Source organism: Pavona decussata, unplaced genomic scaffold, assembly GCF_977016875.1.
Source record: "Pavona decussata unplaced genomic scaffold, jaPavDecu1.1 SCAFFOLD_52, whole genome shotgun sequence".
In the NCBI taxonomy this organism is placed as follows: domain Eukaryota; kingdom Metazoa; phylum Cnidaria; class Anthozoa; order Scleractinia; family Agariciidae; genus Pavona; species Pavona decussata.
Window position 1 is genome coordinate 1,944,743 of NW_028145474.1, and position 14,174 is coordinate 1,958,916.

At 37.8% G+C, this 14,174-nt stretch overlaps 2 protein-coding genes across 2 annotated transcripts; one reads left to right on the forward strand and one right to left on the reverse strand.

Moving 5' to 3' along the window:
* Positions 1 to 10: 10 nt before the first annotated feature.
* LOC146480873 (mRNA turnover protein 4 homolog) lies at positions 11 to 7,140 on the reverse strand. The gene is made up of 9 exons (XM_085109216.1): positions 7,031 to 7,140; positions 6,642 to 6,700; positions 6,425 to 6,528; positions 5,960 to 6,050; positions 4,983 to 5,041; positions 4,245 to 4,321; positions 3,521 to 3,595; positions 2,079 to 2,155; positions 11 to 184 (listed from the first exon to the last, which is right to left on the reverse strand). Exons 1-9 carry the CDS (start codon positions 7,056 to 7,058, stop codon positions 98 to 100), a joined length of 657 nt encoding a protein of 218 aa, XP_084965342.1. The 5' UTR covers positions 7,059 to 7,140; the 3' UTR covers positions 11 to 97.
* Positions 7,141 to 7,235: 95 nt separating this feature from the next.
* LOC146480874 (large ribosomal subunit protein eL19-like) lies at positions 7,236 to 11,801 on the forward strand. The gene is made up of 4 exons (XM_085109275.1): positions 7,236 to 7,284; positions 8,612 to 8,718; positions 9,453 to 9,807; positions 11,622 to 11,801. The coding sequence occupies exons 1-4, from the start codon at positions 7,280 to 7,282 to the stop codon at positions 11,743 to 11,745; spliced, it is 591 nt and encodes a 196-aa protein (XP_084965401.1). The 5' UTR covers positions 7,236 to 7,279; the 3' UTR covers positions 11,746 to 11,801.
* The last annotated feature ends 2,373 nt before the right edge of the window (positions 11,802 to 14,174 follow it).

Sequence of the window (14,174 nt, forward strand, 5' to 3'; positions counted from 1 at the left end):
AGCTAGAAACAAGATTTTTTGTGCTTTTTTTATTGGTGCCAATTTTAAAATGTTTATGTTACAAATAGCTTCAGATTTAACTGATCATTCAAAGAGGTTAAGTGAGTTCTTCAAATGTGCCATCATTTGACCACATACACAAGAGAGAGATGTGAAATTCAGCCATTGGGTTTCCAAAGAGTTTCTGTTTGATAAAAAACAAATACAAAAACATGAGAATGATGTTACCAAATTTTAGTAGCAGCAGAACAGATTTTAGGCATTTCAAAACAAAGACACAATGTTTAAGTTTGGAAGACATTTTTGGATACTTCAGTTTCCATCTTCATTTCAAGGATGTTTGTCTAATATGAAGATAAGTGGAAAATTTTCCTTTCAAGTTAATATACAGTCTGCACAGTGCACTTGTTTGAAGCTTTTTATAGTTGAGCAAATACATGTACATATAAGTTAATAAGTGCATTTTGTGCAAGCAACATTGACCAATTACACTGTGATATTTATAGATAGCTGTACGAGATTTTACAATATCACTGGAGAAAGGAATTTATAAAGGAAACACAAGCTTAGTAACATATAAAATAATAGAAATAAATCATTACCACACAAAAATTACATATTAATATAGTTTTATAACAAGTTTTAATCGCCTTGTGCCTTTACTGAATTTGTGAGAAATGAATTGATGTCAAGACAAGGTAGAACTTTATAAATATTATTATACACACGTATACAATTAGTAAACAGTTAATTTGTTCAAATTTAACCTGCTGCTTTTTGGAACAGCGTGAAGTTAAGCTAACTTAAATGCCAACAGCATAATGCAATAAAATCTAGCAGAATGTTTAAGGTCCAAAGAATGAATATCTGATATCATCTACCAGTATCTGGAAGAATAATTTAAGGGGTCGGTCCAAAGCTATTGCTAAGTGAAAGTTTGCTCCAAATTAGCTCTAATTTAGCAAGCAGACTCCTTGTTACATATAAGAAACACTTCAATTCTAACCCATGCGTTTTTCCCAATTTAAGCTAATAAAATGAACAGGAGTAATAAAAAAAATTATAAAAAAGTCATAAACCAGGAAATTTCAGCCTAACATCAATAAATGTATCATATGAGTATCTGTCTGCCAAACTGGAGCTTATTTGGAGCAGCGCTTAGCATAGTTTATGACCAACTCCTTCAATTACGTGCCTCCCTATATTTCTTGTTCTGTGGGGAAACCAAGAAATAACAATCTGTAAAAAGGCAATGGTAATGCATTTACATACCGTATTTTTTATATTATTTTATTATATTCAAATGCGGTTTACATCAGCATAATTATGTCCATTAGCGAGCTCATCCTACCCACTCAACCCATAAAATCATGAAACAGCACAAAGACCAGACCAGCACACTGGGAACTCCATGCCCTACTCTTTGCTATAAGTGTCTGGGCCCACAGGGTTATGAACATTGAAGTGTTGTGTAACCTCACTTTATGCACACAATCTGTAATGACTACCACTACATGCAATAGGCCATTTTACAGTTGTGCCCTAATTAAGTGAACTGGCCTTGGCTTTGAAGCGAGGTTGGGACGACCTTGTTTTGATACAAACCCCAGTTCTTTTCATATGTAAATGCAAACTATTTAGCATAAGAACAGCGTGATCTACATATGCAAAGCAGTGAGGTTTGTATCAAAACAACGTCAACCCCAGCCTCGTTTCCAGTCCATGGCCAGATCACTAAGCACACAACTGTAAAACGGGCTATTGAAGAACTTGGTGCAGGAGAGGTGTAGGTGATGTCTTGGCCTGAAGGCCAGTACCTCTTTTTGCTGCATACTGTGCACACATTCTGTGCATCTTGGAACGGTCCAAGAAACCAAGGTTTTGTCAAGATTGGCATCAAGTGTTGGCTTAAATTGTCTGATAATTATATGCAGATATCCTCAGTTACTTAAAATAATGCATGAGATTTTTAATAGCCCTTGGCATTTCAACATGACAATGGCATCACAAGGACGTTGTTCATTTTTATTATCATTTAAGTTCATAATTTGTAAAATGTTACTTTCTTAGCTCCTTACCAGAAGTCTAGCTTGCTCTGGGGTCAGTGCATCACCTTCTTTGCAGATCTGAAAATCTGTTTGTAATGTTACAACACCTGAAAGTTTTAAATGGGATTCATCAATTTTCAGTAGTTTAGCTACGTTTAGGACTTTGAACTGGTGAGATCTTGACAGAATAATGTTAACTGTTGAGAATGGTCACTGACTGTCACTGATCACGTACACGTAGTGGTCCATATTCAGTTGATCAGAAGAGAGAAGGTGAAGTTGCACCTAACTGGCCCACACAGACAGAGCTTACTCTGGTTTCTGAAATAACTAGCTCCATGAAGTATCCCCATAAGGTAACTACAGTCGACTCCCAATAACTCAGACCCTCGCTAACTCGAACCTCCCACTAACTCGAACCAATTTTCAACTCGAACCTCCCGCTAACTCAAACCAATTTCCTTTCCTTTCAGGTCATTTTCTATATAATTTTACCCTCGATAACTCAAACTCCCGATGACTCAAACCTTTTTCAATTTCCCTTGAAGGTTTGAGTTATTGGGAGTCGACTGTAGGAGTGTTGCTGCACTCTCTTGATAAGATGCTAGTCCACGTCCATTGCAGGGTTACCTTCAGCAGTATGTCACCAGTACCCTTTTATACACTAGGGTGAAGAGAGACAATGTGGAGCAAAGTTTCTTGCCTAAGGAAACAACACAGTAATGAAGAGACCAACCTATCCTTGAACCACAGACCCTCCAATCACAAGTCTGACACATTAACCACTACACCAATGTAACTCCACAGGAGAGAGCATTCAAGGAAAATATATTTTTTTTGTCAGTCCCTAACTGTAGTCAACTCCATGGCTGTTGGCACACCAGTTGGATGCAGTGCTCTTAACATGTTGTAGCTACTAAGCTACAATCAGTACCAGTAATTTAGCATACTATGATCATATCAAACACACGTCCCACATACTGTTACAATCAGAAAGGTGGAAAGCATTTTAATATAGTCATGAAGATGAAGTTTTCTTTATGATGTCGCTCTGCATGTAAATTGAAAACAACACTTACAGATGGGTATTTTAACATATTTCTTTCCATGGTCCAGATAACCTGTCCAGGCCCAGTATCTTTAAACTATCATCAGTTAATTAAATGCAACATGACAGTCCAGTTTAATTTGACAGATGCCCTTTGCTGTGCTTTTGTTCCTGGATATGCTTTCATTATTCCAGTTTGCATTGGTGATGTAAAGATGTAAGTGTAAGTGCAAGCAGACAAGAGAAGGGAAAGCTCTCCTTTTCTTCTGCCTCCATATGCATTACACTGTCGGTTTATTTTCTTGCATTTATAAGGCTTAAGTGTATGCACACGCTTGCATTAACTGTGCAAACCAGCCTTTCCATGGCAACATGAGTAAGTAAAAGAGATTACGACTAAACTTTAATCCAAAACACATGTTACCTTTCTTAAGGGTTGTGTCAAGTCCCAGTTGTCTGAGCTGTGGCTCCATAGAGTGTTGAAACTGTTTTAGAGGACCTGGAAATACATGATACTTATTTCACATGAAAACTCTTTGAACTGCAATGTTTGTATTTATAATGGCTGAGTTTAATCGTTTGTCTCACGACTGAGTCACATAGATGTGGATTGCGATGTTTCAACTGCTATACTGCTGGTCTTCATCAGGCGATGGTGTCGACTTATTGCGTAACAGTATAAGTAGCACCTTGGTTTGTGTTGACTGGTGCGTTTTGATCCTCTCTTAGGCTGTAGTTGATTGGATGATTTCAATCCTTGTCGTTCAGACTAGAAATTGTTCCCTTGGGGGTCTGCCTTGGTACCAATCGGCTGCTGTGTTGTTTGCTCGTGGGCATCAATGCTTCTGGAATTTCAATTCCATTATCCCTGTTGATGTTGTCAGGGTAAAGTCTTATGTGAATAGCCTCTTTAACCCTGCGGGTGTATCAATGTGGGTCTCGGTCAATAAACTTAACCTCATCCCAGAGCGGATAGTGGCCCGTCGCATTGCTATGTTCTGTAATGGTGGAGGATTGGGTTCGAGCAAGTGAGAGACAAACGATTAAACTCAGCTATCATTTCAAACCACGATGACAAACACCTTTCATAATATTTATATTTATAGTTAAAAGAAAATATTTCCAGTTTTCCTTATTTTTTTGAGTACCTGCATCTATTGTGACATCACTTGTTGCTTCATTGCCTGACCTGGCATAGTCCATCTCACTGTAATCTTTAAACCATCTACAAACCAACAATGAATGGATTTGGTTTATTACCGCTAATTAACAATTGGACCTCATGAGACAACTGAACTGATTCCGCCATCACAGGTCACACATCACAGGTCACACATCAAAGGTCACACCTTGTGATTTACACACAAGATCAGGCTGAAATTGGCTAGAATGGCCTTTCCAATAAGAGTTTTATAACAATTTTTTCCTGTAGGAAAGTTTAAAGGAAACCTCCACTCTTGAAATAAATTAACGTTAAATTGTTGAAAATACAATCTCATTTCAAATTTCATTGGAAAACAAGGAAAAAATATTTCTGTGTCGGACAAAACAGAATTTGATTATCGCCTAGTTTTTATTTTAAATTTCCTGGGCGCCGCCATCTTGGATTTCGTGACGTAATACGGTTGCTCAATTGTTTCACACAAAAGAACTTCTGCTTGCTGACAATAGCAACAACCGTATGACGTCATGAAATCCAAAATGGCCGCGCCCGGGAAATCGAAAATAGGCGATAATCATATCTAATTTTTAGTACACTTGAATGTCACTTGTTCTTTTTAAACTAAAACTTAGAATTTAGACACTACAGTATTTCCAACAATTTACCGTCAATTTGTTGTCGGAGTAGAGGTTCCCTTTAAAAGAATTTAAAAAAAATGTCTCACCTGACTACATCCTCTTTTGCTTGATTTGTAAACATTAATCCACACTGTCCTTTTAGTTTCTGAAACAACAAAATGTCGAGTTATGTGCTTTCAAGCTGCATCTAGATAAGTATAAATGTAGCTGATGTTAATAAGGGGCAAAAATTTTGTTTGTAGAGCTTACAGCGGTGTGTAGTAGTTTTGTGTCTGGAGATGCAATGCTGATATAATTGTGTTCCTTATTCTTATATAACGATTTTATGAAGTTAAAGTGCAAAGGTCAGACTACAATGCAGGGGCCAAATCTTTTAAAACACTAATGAAGGTACTGGAACTTAAATGTTTCCTGTAAGTTTAAAGCAGTGGAAGGCAAGACCTTTGCCTGAATGTCACGGGCCAATGACATAATCACCTGAACCACAACAAGGTTTTCCCAAGGGATATAGCTGAGAAAAACTCGGCAAGATGATTAATAGACCCGGCAGGCTCTATTGGACTTAATATAATAAGCTGAATTCTACACACATTTTGATTGGTTCTTACTGTACTTATGATCTATTGGAGGACAGATGCATAGATGACACCACCATTAACAACTTTTGCTTCATTATTTAAAACAAACAGATTCCATGTTGCCGTGCGTCTGTTCAGTAATAGATCACAGGTAACATCAAAATGTGGTAAGAACATCAGTGACACTCTCGGCGCCACTTTTTTGTTCTTACCACATTTTGTAATCATCTGTGATCTATTATTGAACAGACACATGGCAACATGGAATCTATTTGTCAAGTTTAAATTAGCCTCAAGTATTATTGTGTTGTGCTGAAATTTCTGTCAGTGATAATAACTTTTTGGGGTTTAAAATTGGCAGGCTAACAAACGGGCAACATCAACTTATGAAATGACCTGCACTGGACTTTACAGTTGATATAACAAAACACAGTTGATCCTTTTCATCCCCTATCTATTAAAGTTTCAACAGAGTGTTCACTCACATTTGCTATCTTGTGTAAGTTTTCTTTGTATTCAGCCTCCTTATCTCTGCCAAGTGCGATGATCATTACCTTGTTTTTACCAAAGAAAAACCTAACAAACAAAAAATATAATATACACCATCACATTTATTCCATTGTGCATTGCCACACATTGAAATTCCAATCCTAGCAGTATGCAGGATGTTTGTCCCATGAACCTAGTTTAATAATGGCCTTAGCTCCCTCGAGTCTCCTCTAGCTCAGTGGTAGAGCATCCGAACCACGTGTAGTAATCGGAAGGTCTTAGGTTTCACTCGTGATGGGAGCACTTGGATTTAATTGTTCCGAGTTTGCCTGTGTCACTAACTGAACAATACATCATTCTCAAAAAGTAATGACTGCCACAGACTGTAGGGATACAGCAGCTGAAGAGTAAATACCAGTGATCCAAAGCAAAACATTAATAATTATTTAAAAAATTCCTACCTACTGTGTTTCCAGTCATTCCTGACCTCTTTAAGCTTACTATTCCTCATATTCTCAACTGAGAATACATAAATGAAGGCATAGTTATCCACACATTCTTGGATCTGGACAACAAACAGTAAATCAATATTAAGTAGCAAAAAACTGTTTTCTGACACAAGTTTAGACAAGAAATCGTTGCTGCTCCCAACAAGTAATGAAAAACAAAACGTTATACCTCCTTTACCAGTCCAGTCTTCAGTTCTAATCCTTTTTTCTTTGCCTTTGTTAGTGATACTATAAAAATAGAAAACAACAGCATTATCATTTGGGGTGAAGTACGTATTGAATTATATAATGGTTAAGTTTGTTAATGATGTAAACTGCTTATTCCTGAATGCTTAATACTTCAATGAAACAAAGATCGCGAAAAAAGTCTGCTTAATGGCAAAGTGTTAAATATCAAGCTTATTGCATACATCTCATGCACAATATAGATAAGCTTATAATTGTTGAGAAATCTCTTTCTAGTGCATCAAAATTATAAGCATAAAGGCCTCAATTTTCGCACTAGAAGGGCTTATGACATTAACATTTATACTGTAAATCCATTTAAAATATTCTTACCAGCTCTATTTCGTTTTGATTTTGGCATTTTCAGGAATAAAACTTCTAAAAATCCAGGAAAAAATCTTTCCAAACGATCCAAACAACAACTCCACGTGAAAATTACCTTACCTTTTATGGGGGTATCCGCTGTGCAAAATAAACAACTATTCACTTCCCTCAGCAATGTTCCCATCCCCAATTGTTCAATTTTTAACCCCCCTATAGGCCATTGCACCACCACGTTCTTCCCTTTCAATCGCCGCCATTATGAGGTAGGAAAAGTTTTCGAAGCCTGTGGAAAACTTACACATAATAGCGCTTCAAAATTATTCTCGCTTCATTAAATCGCTTCAGCTTGAAGCTAATGTATTTTTCTTTACTGTGGTTACGTTCATAATGAATTTAATGATTGGAAAACATAAAAATTGTGTTGGAAATCCTTTGCACGTGTAGCTAGGGACAGCAAAATACAGAATAGAAATGGAAATATTTTCAGTTGAGTGCCATGTGACTTTCTTAGTTTGCGTTGTAAATAAAGTAAGTTGCAATATAACCGCGAACGTGATATTTTGTGGCGTAAATCATACTTCTAGAAATACTATTAGCTGTATCAAGAAGAGTAGTGTGTACTGGAAATTTGAAGTTTTTAATATGTTGACATCACAAAACTCAACTGAATATATTGTGTTGTTTGTAAGCTTATGAATTTAAGAATATTTTGTATCAGCAGTATGTGATACTGATTATTCTTAATACAACTCAAAATGGACAAACTAAAAACAGAGAGCAATGATGATGATGACGATATTTGTGATCAATTCCTGCAAGTCTTCTCAGGCAAGATTTCCTCACAGCCCCATACATTAATTATGTTTTCAGTTTGCATTTCAAACTCTCCATTTTAGGAAGAGGGTTACTATGACAGTGGTTCGTGTATAATTAAATAAAGGGGGCTGTGCAGAAATCTTTCCGTCTTATCCTTCTCATAGCCAGGATTACTTATTGAGGACAGTCAAAAAATTATAATCAAACTCTGTCATACCCAGACCTGTAATTGGGTTTTGTAGTTGAACGTAATGAAACATTTGCTTAAAATTCCATGAATCAAACATTTAATTTGATTGCACAGTAATTGGTAGCCAGAAAGTTGTCTGAGATTTGATTACATGTGACAGTCACAAGTTTTATTTGCTATTTTGGGGTGTTCAACTTGTGGTTTACTCAATTATTTAGGTAAACTTTGTGAAATGTTTGGTATATTTTCAGTGATTAAATAAATGGATTCACTTTGTCTAGTGAAGGTGACACCAGTCTTAAGACTGACAAACCTGTTTTGCTTCAATCAGAAGGAGTTTAGGACTCATTGTGATTGAGTTTGGATCAAGATGCAGTAGAGCACAATGTTTATTTTTTTGGTTTGTAAAATAAATCAATCAATCAACTTTGTTTAACAAGGGTGACACGTAACAGTCTGTTGAGAGTGGCAAATAGGTGGCCTGCAGATTCCAGATTGAGTTGGAATTTGGAAATGTTTCTTATGTCTTACTTGGTTGTGTCATAGTTTTGTGCTGAAGTATTATTTGTTTTTCTTTGTCATAGTACTTTGCGACTTCAGAAGCGGCTGGCAGCCAGTGTCCTTAAGTGTGGAAAAAAGAAGATCTGGTTAGATCCTAACGAAACCAATGAAATTGCAAATGCCAACTCCCGTAAGTAACCAATGAAATAAATGCCACCTCCCATAAGTATTTGTAACCAGTGCACTGTCATTGATAAAATCAATTTTTCATCTCATCCCTGGTAGAAAATCCACACAGCATCCTAGTAACATCTATCTGCCTCTTAAATCTAGATTAAAAGAATCCTATGGTGTCCATTGTATCCTGTAGGAGCTTTTGATAGGATCTTAGTAGAATGCTAATATTGCAGAATTGTGTAAATTAAAGTACTACAGGATCTTTCATAGGATTCCACAGAATCTTCTAAAAGTTTACAGGATCTTACAAAAACTTCAAAGGTCCTGAAGAGGAATTTCTATTTTGACAATTCAATTTTTCTGTGATGCTCCTCCCAGATATAACAACTAATCCTATAATGTCAGAAATTGAATTTTTGTAATGTTGTCACTTCAGTAGTCCACTGTCATTATGATTCTGTGTAGGATCCTTTCATAAGTAGAACTGTAGAACTTGTATGAGGTATTCTCAGGTTGATCAGATAAGCATTTGCAGCATCTGCTACCATCTCAAGTAGATTTACAAGAAATTAATCTTGGTCTTGATTTCAAGTTGTAGATGAAACAAAACTTTTTCCCCAAGTGGGTACTCTTTTGGTTAGCATGGCAAATGTGTAAGATTTGTCTAGAATGCTATGACAACAGCAACAATTGTGATGATTAGTCCAAGAGTGGTAAATTGTAGTTATTTCTGCTTGCATATTTTAGGTCAAAATATCCGAAAACTCGTCAAAGATGGCTTGATCATCAAGAAGCCGCAGATCATCCACAGTCGTGCTCGTGTTCGTAAGGCTGATGAAGCCAGGAAGAAGGGGCGACACAGTGGCTATGGTAAGCGCAAGGGTACAGCCAACGCACGTATGCCTGAAAAAATCATCTGGATGAGACGTATGAGAGTCCTCAGAAGGCTGCTTCGAAAATACAGAGAAGCGAAAAAAATTGATAACCACATGTACCACAACCTTTACATGAAGGCAAAGGGTAATGTGTTCAAGAACAAGAGAGTGTTGATGGAGTATATCCACAAAAAGAAGGCTGAGAAGCAGCGTGCTAAGCTCCTCAGGTGAGCTATGTTGCATTATCTTTACCCAGTAAGAAGTTATCACATGGGGTGCTTTCCATTTAGGTTAATTATTGACTGTGATTGTCAACTACTATTGGCTAGGATTATGTTCGTGTCTCCCAAGCCTATCAGTTTTCCCTCATGTCGCTAGCCAGCAAGAGGTTTCCTCTTGGCCACAATTTTCAGTTTGACAAGTTGAAATGCAAATGGTATGTGCAGATCAAACAGACATTTTCCAGAACAAACAGACCACCTTTGGGCGAACTCCACTTTTTCCATTCCAACCAAATTCCATTCCATTCCATTTGCACAAAATTTCTATTTGCATTTTGTGGTCTTCTTCCTCCATCATTACATCACCATAATTTGTCTTTCAATGATCAACCAATGAGATTGCAAGTTTGGAACGACTGGGAGCTGAGCTGATTGCTTAAATATCTTTGTTGGACCTAAACTTGCAGCATTGGCTGACAAAGTAGCCTTGCAAGTCTGACATTAGCAGTAAAGCTCAATGCGAATGCTTTCTCTTTCACTTCTGCTAGTATAACATCCTTGTGACACAACATGATTATGACTCTGAAATAGAGTTAAAATATTGTATCTTCTTCATTAAATCTTGCATAAACCACGATTTCTATTCTCAGACTTGCCTTTTTCCTTGTTAATTCTGCATAGTGGTTAGGCAGCTTTTTTTGAATGGGGGAAAAGATCCTTGTTCTATAATGATAGTGCCAACTGATGGCCAGCACAGCATACTTTACAGTACTTGCTTACTCTGCTGTGATGCAACCCATAAGGGCCCTTAATCAAAACTGTAGAGAATTTAGTAGTTGCATTTGACAATTTCAATTTTTCCTTTTTCATTCCTAGTCTGAAATAGATAGGTGCATAACCTTCCTTAGATGTTGGTACACAGGAGGGAGCTTGACTCATAATGTGAACTACATTTTTTCTGGTTGCAGGGACTAAACGTCCTGTGACTTGACCCACAAATTCAAACTAGTTTGAATTTAAGGGACATGTTCTTCTCATGTGTGCCAACGTTAGGTATTAAGCAGACAGTAACTTACTGCACACTATTAAGCCGGCCTGGCCTTCATCTTATGAGGGATGGGTGACTAAGTGTGCAAACAGCAACAAAGGAGTTTTTCTGACTAAACTGAGATTGTTCAATCTATGACTGACTTTGGTCCTGGGCTCCTGTCACATCATTATGCAATATTCTATTCACAGTAAATAAAGTGCTCTCATCCAATTTCAGGTTTCTCAAATTGTTTTGTAGTAGGTAAGGCCTTTTCATGAGCCGAACCTGATACCTCGAATTAAGCACATGAAAAGTTCGGCGTCTGAATCAGTTGAGAACGGCTGTTTCAATTTGGAACGGCTCAGCCGTTCTTCCCGCCTGGCCCAGCCGAGAATTTCGGCTTTGGAACGGCTTTGATTCAGACGCCGAACTTTTCATGAGCCGAACCTAATGCATAAATTATTATAACGTATTTTAAATAAAAAAATAAAAAATAAAACGCTAACATTTCGATTGGTTTTGCTTCAAGTAAATTACGTTCGGCTAATTAAGTTCGGCGTCTGAATCAAAAGGCGGGATTTTCGTGATTTGGGCCGACCTTAATTTGAATTAAGTTCGGCTCATGAAAAGTTCGGCGTCTGAACTGGGCCTAACAAGGGGCAGCAAAATCATCAGCTGCCAGCTTATTTTAAGAGGGCTGAATATGCCCACACTGCGATGTTTCAGATTTGCTAAAGAATGTCCCTTCATCTTCACTGACCATGTTATACAATTATTCGTTGTGCTTTAGTGACCAAGCTGAGGCTCGCAGAATGAAGAACAAGGCAGCCAAACAAAGGCGAGATGAACGTCAAGAACAGAAGAGGAAGGAGTTGATCCAACAGATCGCCAAAGAGGAGGAGGCAGCAAAATAAATAAACCTTCTGCAATATGTTTGAATAAAACTAATTTTGTGAGGGCAACAATATAATTTCATGTGTGTGCTTGTCATGGTTGTCATCCCTAACCTTGCTAAATAAACAAAAGGAAACAATGGAATTAAGGTCAATCTCCTCTCATTCCTAGCATGGTCCTTGGGGGAGGGGTGGGGGGGATTGCTACCCTACACAAGCTATATAGGTAGGTGTGGCCCAAAGGGTTTGGTTTTTGATTTTGGTCTGAAATAGGCTATAGATTTTAACAAATTTCCTCTGAAAGGCTGAAAATGGGTATGAATTTTACAGAAACAGGTATAGATTCTAGATTTGGGTACAAATTTTTGAGGCCAGGTTGGAAAATTTTGTGTTTTGGTCTGATATGTTCAGGGATTGAACAACTGAGCCTCACACCTGCACCAAAAATTCTGAGGGGTACTCCCCAGACCGGGCATAGGTTTAATAACAGTGAAAGATTTTCTTGCCCAAAACCCTTTTCTTGGCTCTTTCTGACTTGTACACTGTAGCCTACAATTTTCCTTTGCCCTCGGTCACCACTGGCTTTTCATAGACCTTTCTGTGAACTACACTTGACATCAAAATATTGTAAATTGGGTCTGGATGTATGCAGCTATTTCAACAAACGTCAGATTTTAAAACCTCGCCTGAAAGGTGGTATGGCTCTCTGTATAGCTATAGTTATTTGGCTTCAATTTCACAGAGGCTGTGTTGCAGATAAGAAAAAACGCTACAAACGTTTGTCTCTGCTTCATTTCCCGTGGGGGTGAATTGTATCTGAGTTTGGTAAATTTGTGAGGCAGTTACCCTAATCACCTTGCAGTCTTGTCGGTTATGGTTTTCTGATGACGTTGATTGAAATAGCTGCATGTACACAAAACAGAGAACTGAAGCACATTATTTTAATAAGGGGAAGGGGGTATTCTAAAGAAACTGGTGCTTAATCAGTAGGGGCGTGGAAATGTTCTGATGAAGTGCTAACATTCGAAACATCAGCACTCAAATCTCTTTATGTTGGCCAAGTTCCCTTATGAACTCTTTGATAAAACCAACATTCGTGAAGCACATTGTGTAGTTCCAGAACAAAATCCATACCCACCCCATGGAAGGTAATTGGAAATTCCCAGGGGGAGGGGTTCTTAAAAGTCAAAATTTTAGAAGCAAAGTATGAAGCTAAACTGGAATTTCCTAAGGGATGGGGGATGCAAAATAAAAAAACCTTCCATGGGGGTAGTATGGATATTTTCTAGAACTGCAAAATTTTGAGGTAGCCCAAGGATATAGGGAAAGTTTGTGTGCAGGCTTATTTGAGGCTGTTGGGTGTTGCTTTTTAGTGTGCTTCCACACTGCTTTGTGACCCACTGCTAGTTATCTGAATTGCTCAAAATCAGCTTTAAATTTGGTACATTAGCTCATTACACGGAATGCCCGCAGGGCATGACGTGTCTAGGTTTCGGTCGGGTATCTTTTTGTTCATTGGTGTCGCAAATGTGCACATTAATTTATGCATTAAACTCTGTCCTCCCCTAGTAAGGATATTTTGTTCTGATTGTCTTCAACAGAAGCGGCCCAATCAAAATCTATTTTTCAGGCACATATCACGAGAGAGGGGACCCACTCATCACTTCTGTGTGACGTCAAATTATCATTTGATTTATTCATTAAAACTAGATTAAATTCTTCCCTCTCCCAGAAGGGATCTATTGTTTTGATTGTCTTGAACAAAAGCGGCCCAATCAAACTCAATTATCTGCGCGTATATCACGAGGGAGGGGACCCACTCATCTCTACTTGTGTGACGTCAAAGCAAATCATCATTTGGAAAAGTTGTTTTCGATCAATGGCGGCCACATGTCTGAATTTAAGACTCCGGATCTGCCGTTTTCAGAGGGAAAACCAACCTTTTTCAAGCAGTAAATCGAAATAATAACTTCTAGGTAGTACTCGACAGTTGAAACGGCGGAAATTGGGAGAGTTCACAGCAAAGAAAATCCGCTTTAAAAAACAGATCGAATGATCAACGCGAAGGATTAGAGCTAGAGGAGGCCAGACCAGTTCAGCGGGGTCATGACGTTATTGCATAGTTATTTCTGGTATGATTCCTAGTAACACAACGATAAGTATCACGCAATATATCTGAATAAAACCATTCAGACAATTATTTCAATGGCCAAGGGAGGATATTTTTTAAATATCTACGAAACATACAATGGGGAATAATTGGGGCTACATTAAGCATTCCGTGTAATGCCATTAGAGGGGCATCTTGTTGATGCAATTAAAAGCAGTAATAATTTGTATTGCCTGTTAAATTAAAAGAATTCAAAACTAATACTTTGAGAAAAAAGTAACAGTACAAACCTGGGTTTCTTTCTCAATATCCAGTGATTGCCCAAATGGAGTTAACTTGG

Bases quoted from the DNA above. Each gene is read 5' to 3' on its own strand.
- LOC146480874 (XM_085109275.1), top strand. The intron at 8,719-9,452 runs GTAAGTAACCAA...TGCATATTTTAG, and splicing joins AATTGCAAATGCCAACTCCC to GTCAAAATATCCGAAAACTC. The intron at 9,808-11,621 runs GTGAGCTATGTT...GTTGTGCTTTAG, and splicing joins CAGCGTGCTAAGCTCCTCAG to TGACCAAGCTGAGGCTCGCA.
- LOC146480873 (XM_085109216.1), bottom strand. From the start codon at position 7,058: ATGCCAAAATCAAAACGAAATAGAGCTG. The intron at 6,051-6,424 runs GTAGGAATTTTT...TTTGTTTGTTAG, and splicing joins AATGACTGGAAACACAGTAG to GTTTTTCTTTGGTAAAAACA. The intron at 5,042-5,959 runs GTGAGTGAACAC...TTGTTGTTTCAG, and splicing joins ACTTACACAAGATAGCAAAT to AAACTAAAAGGACAGTGTGG.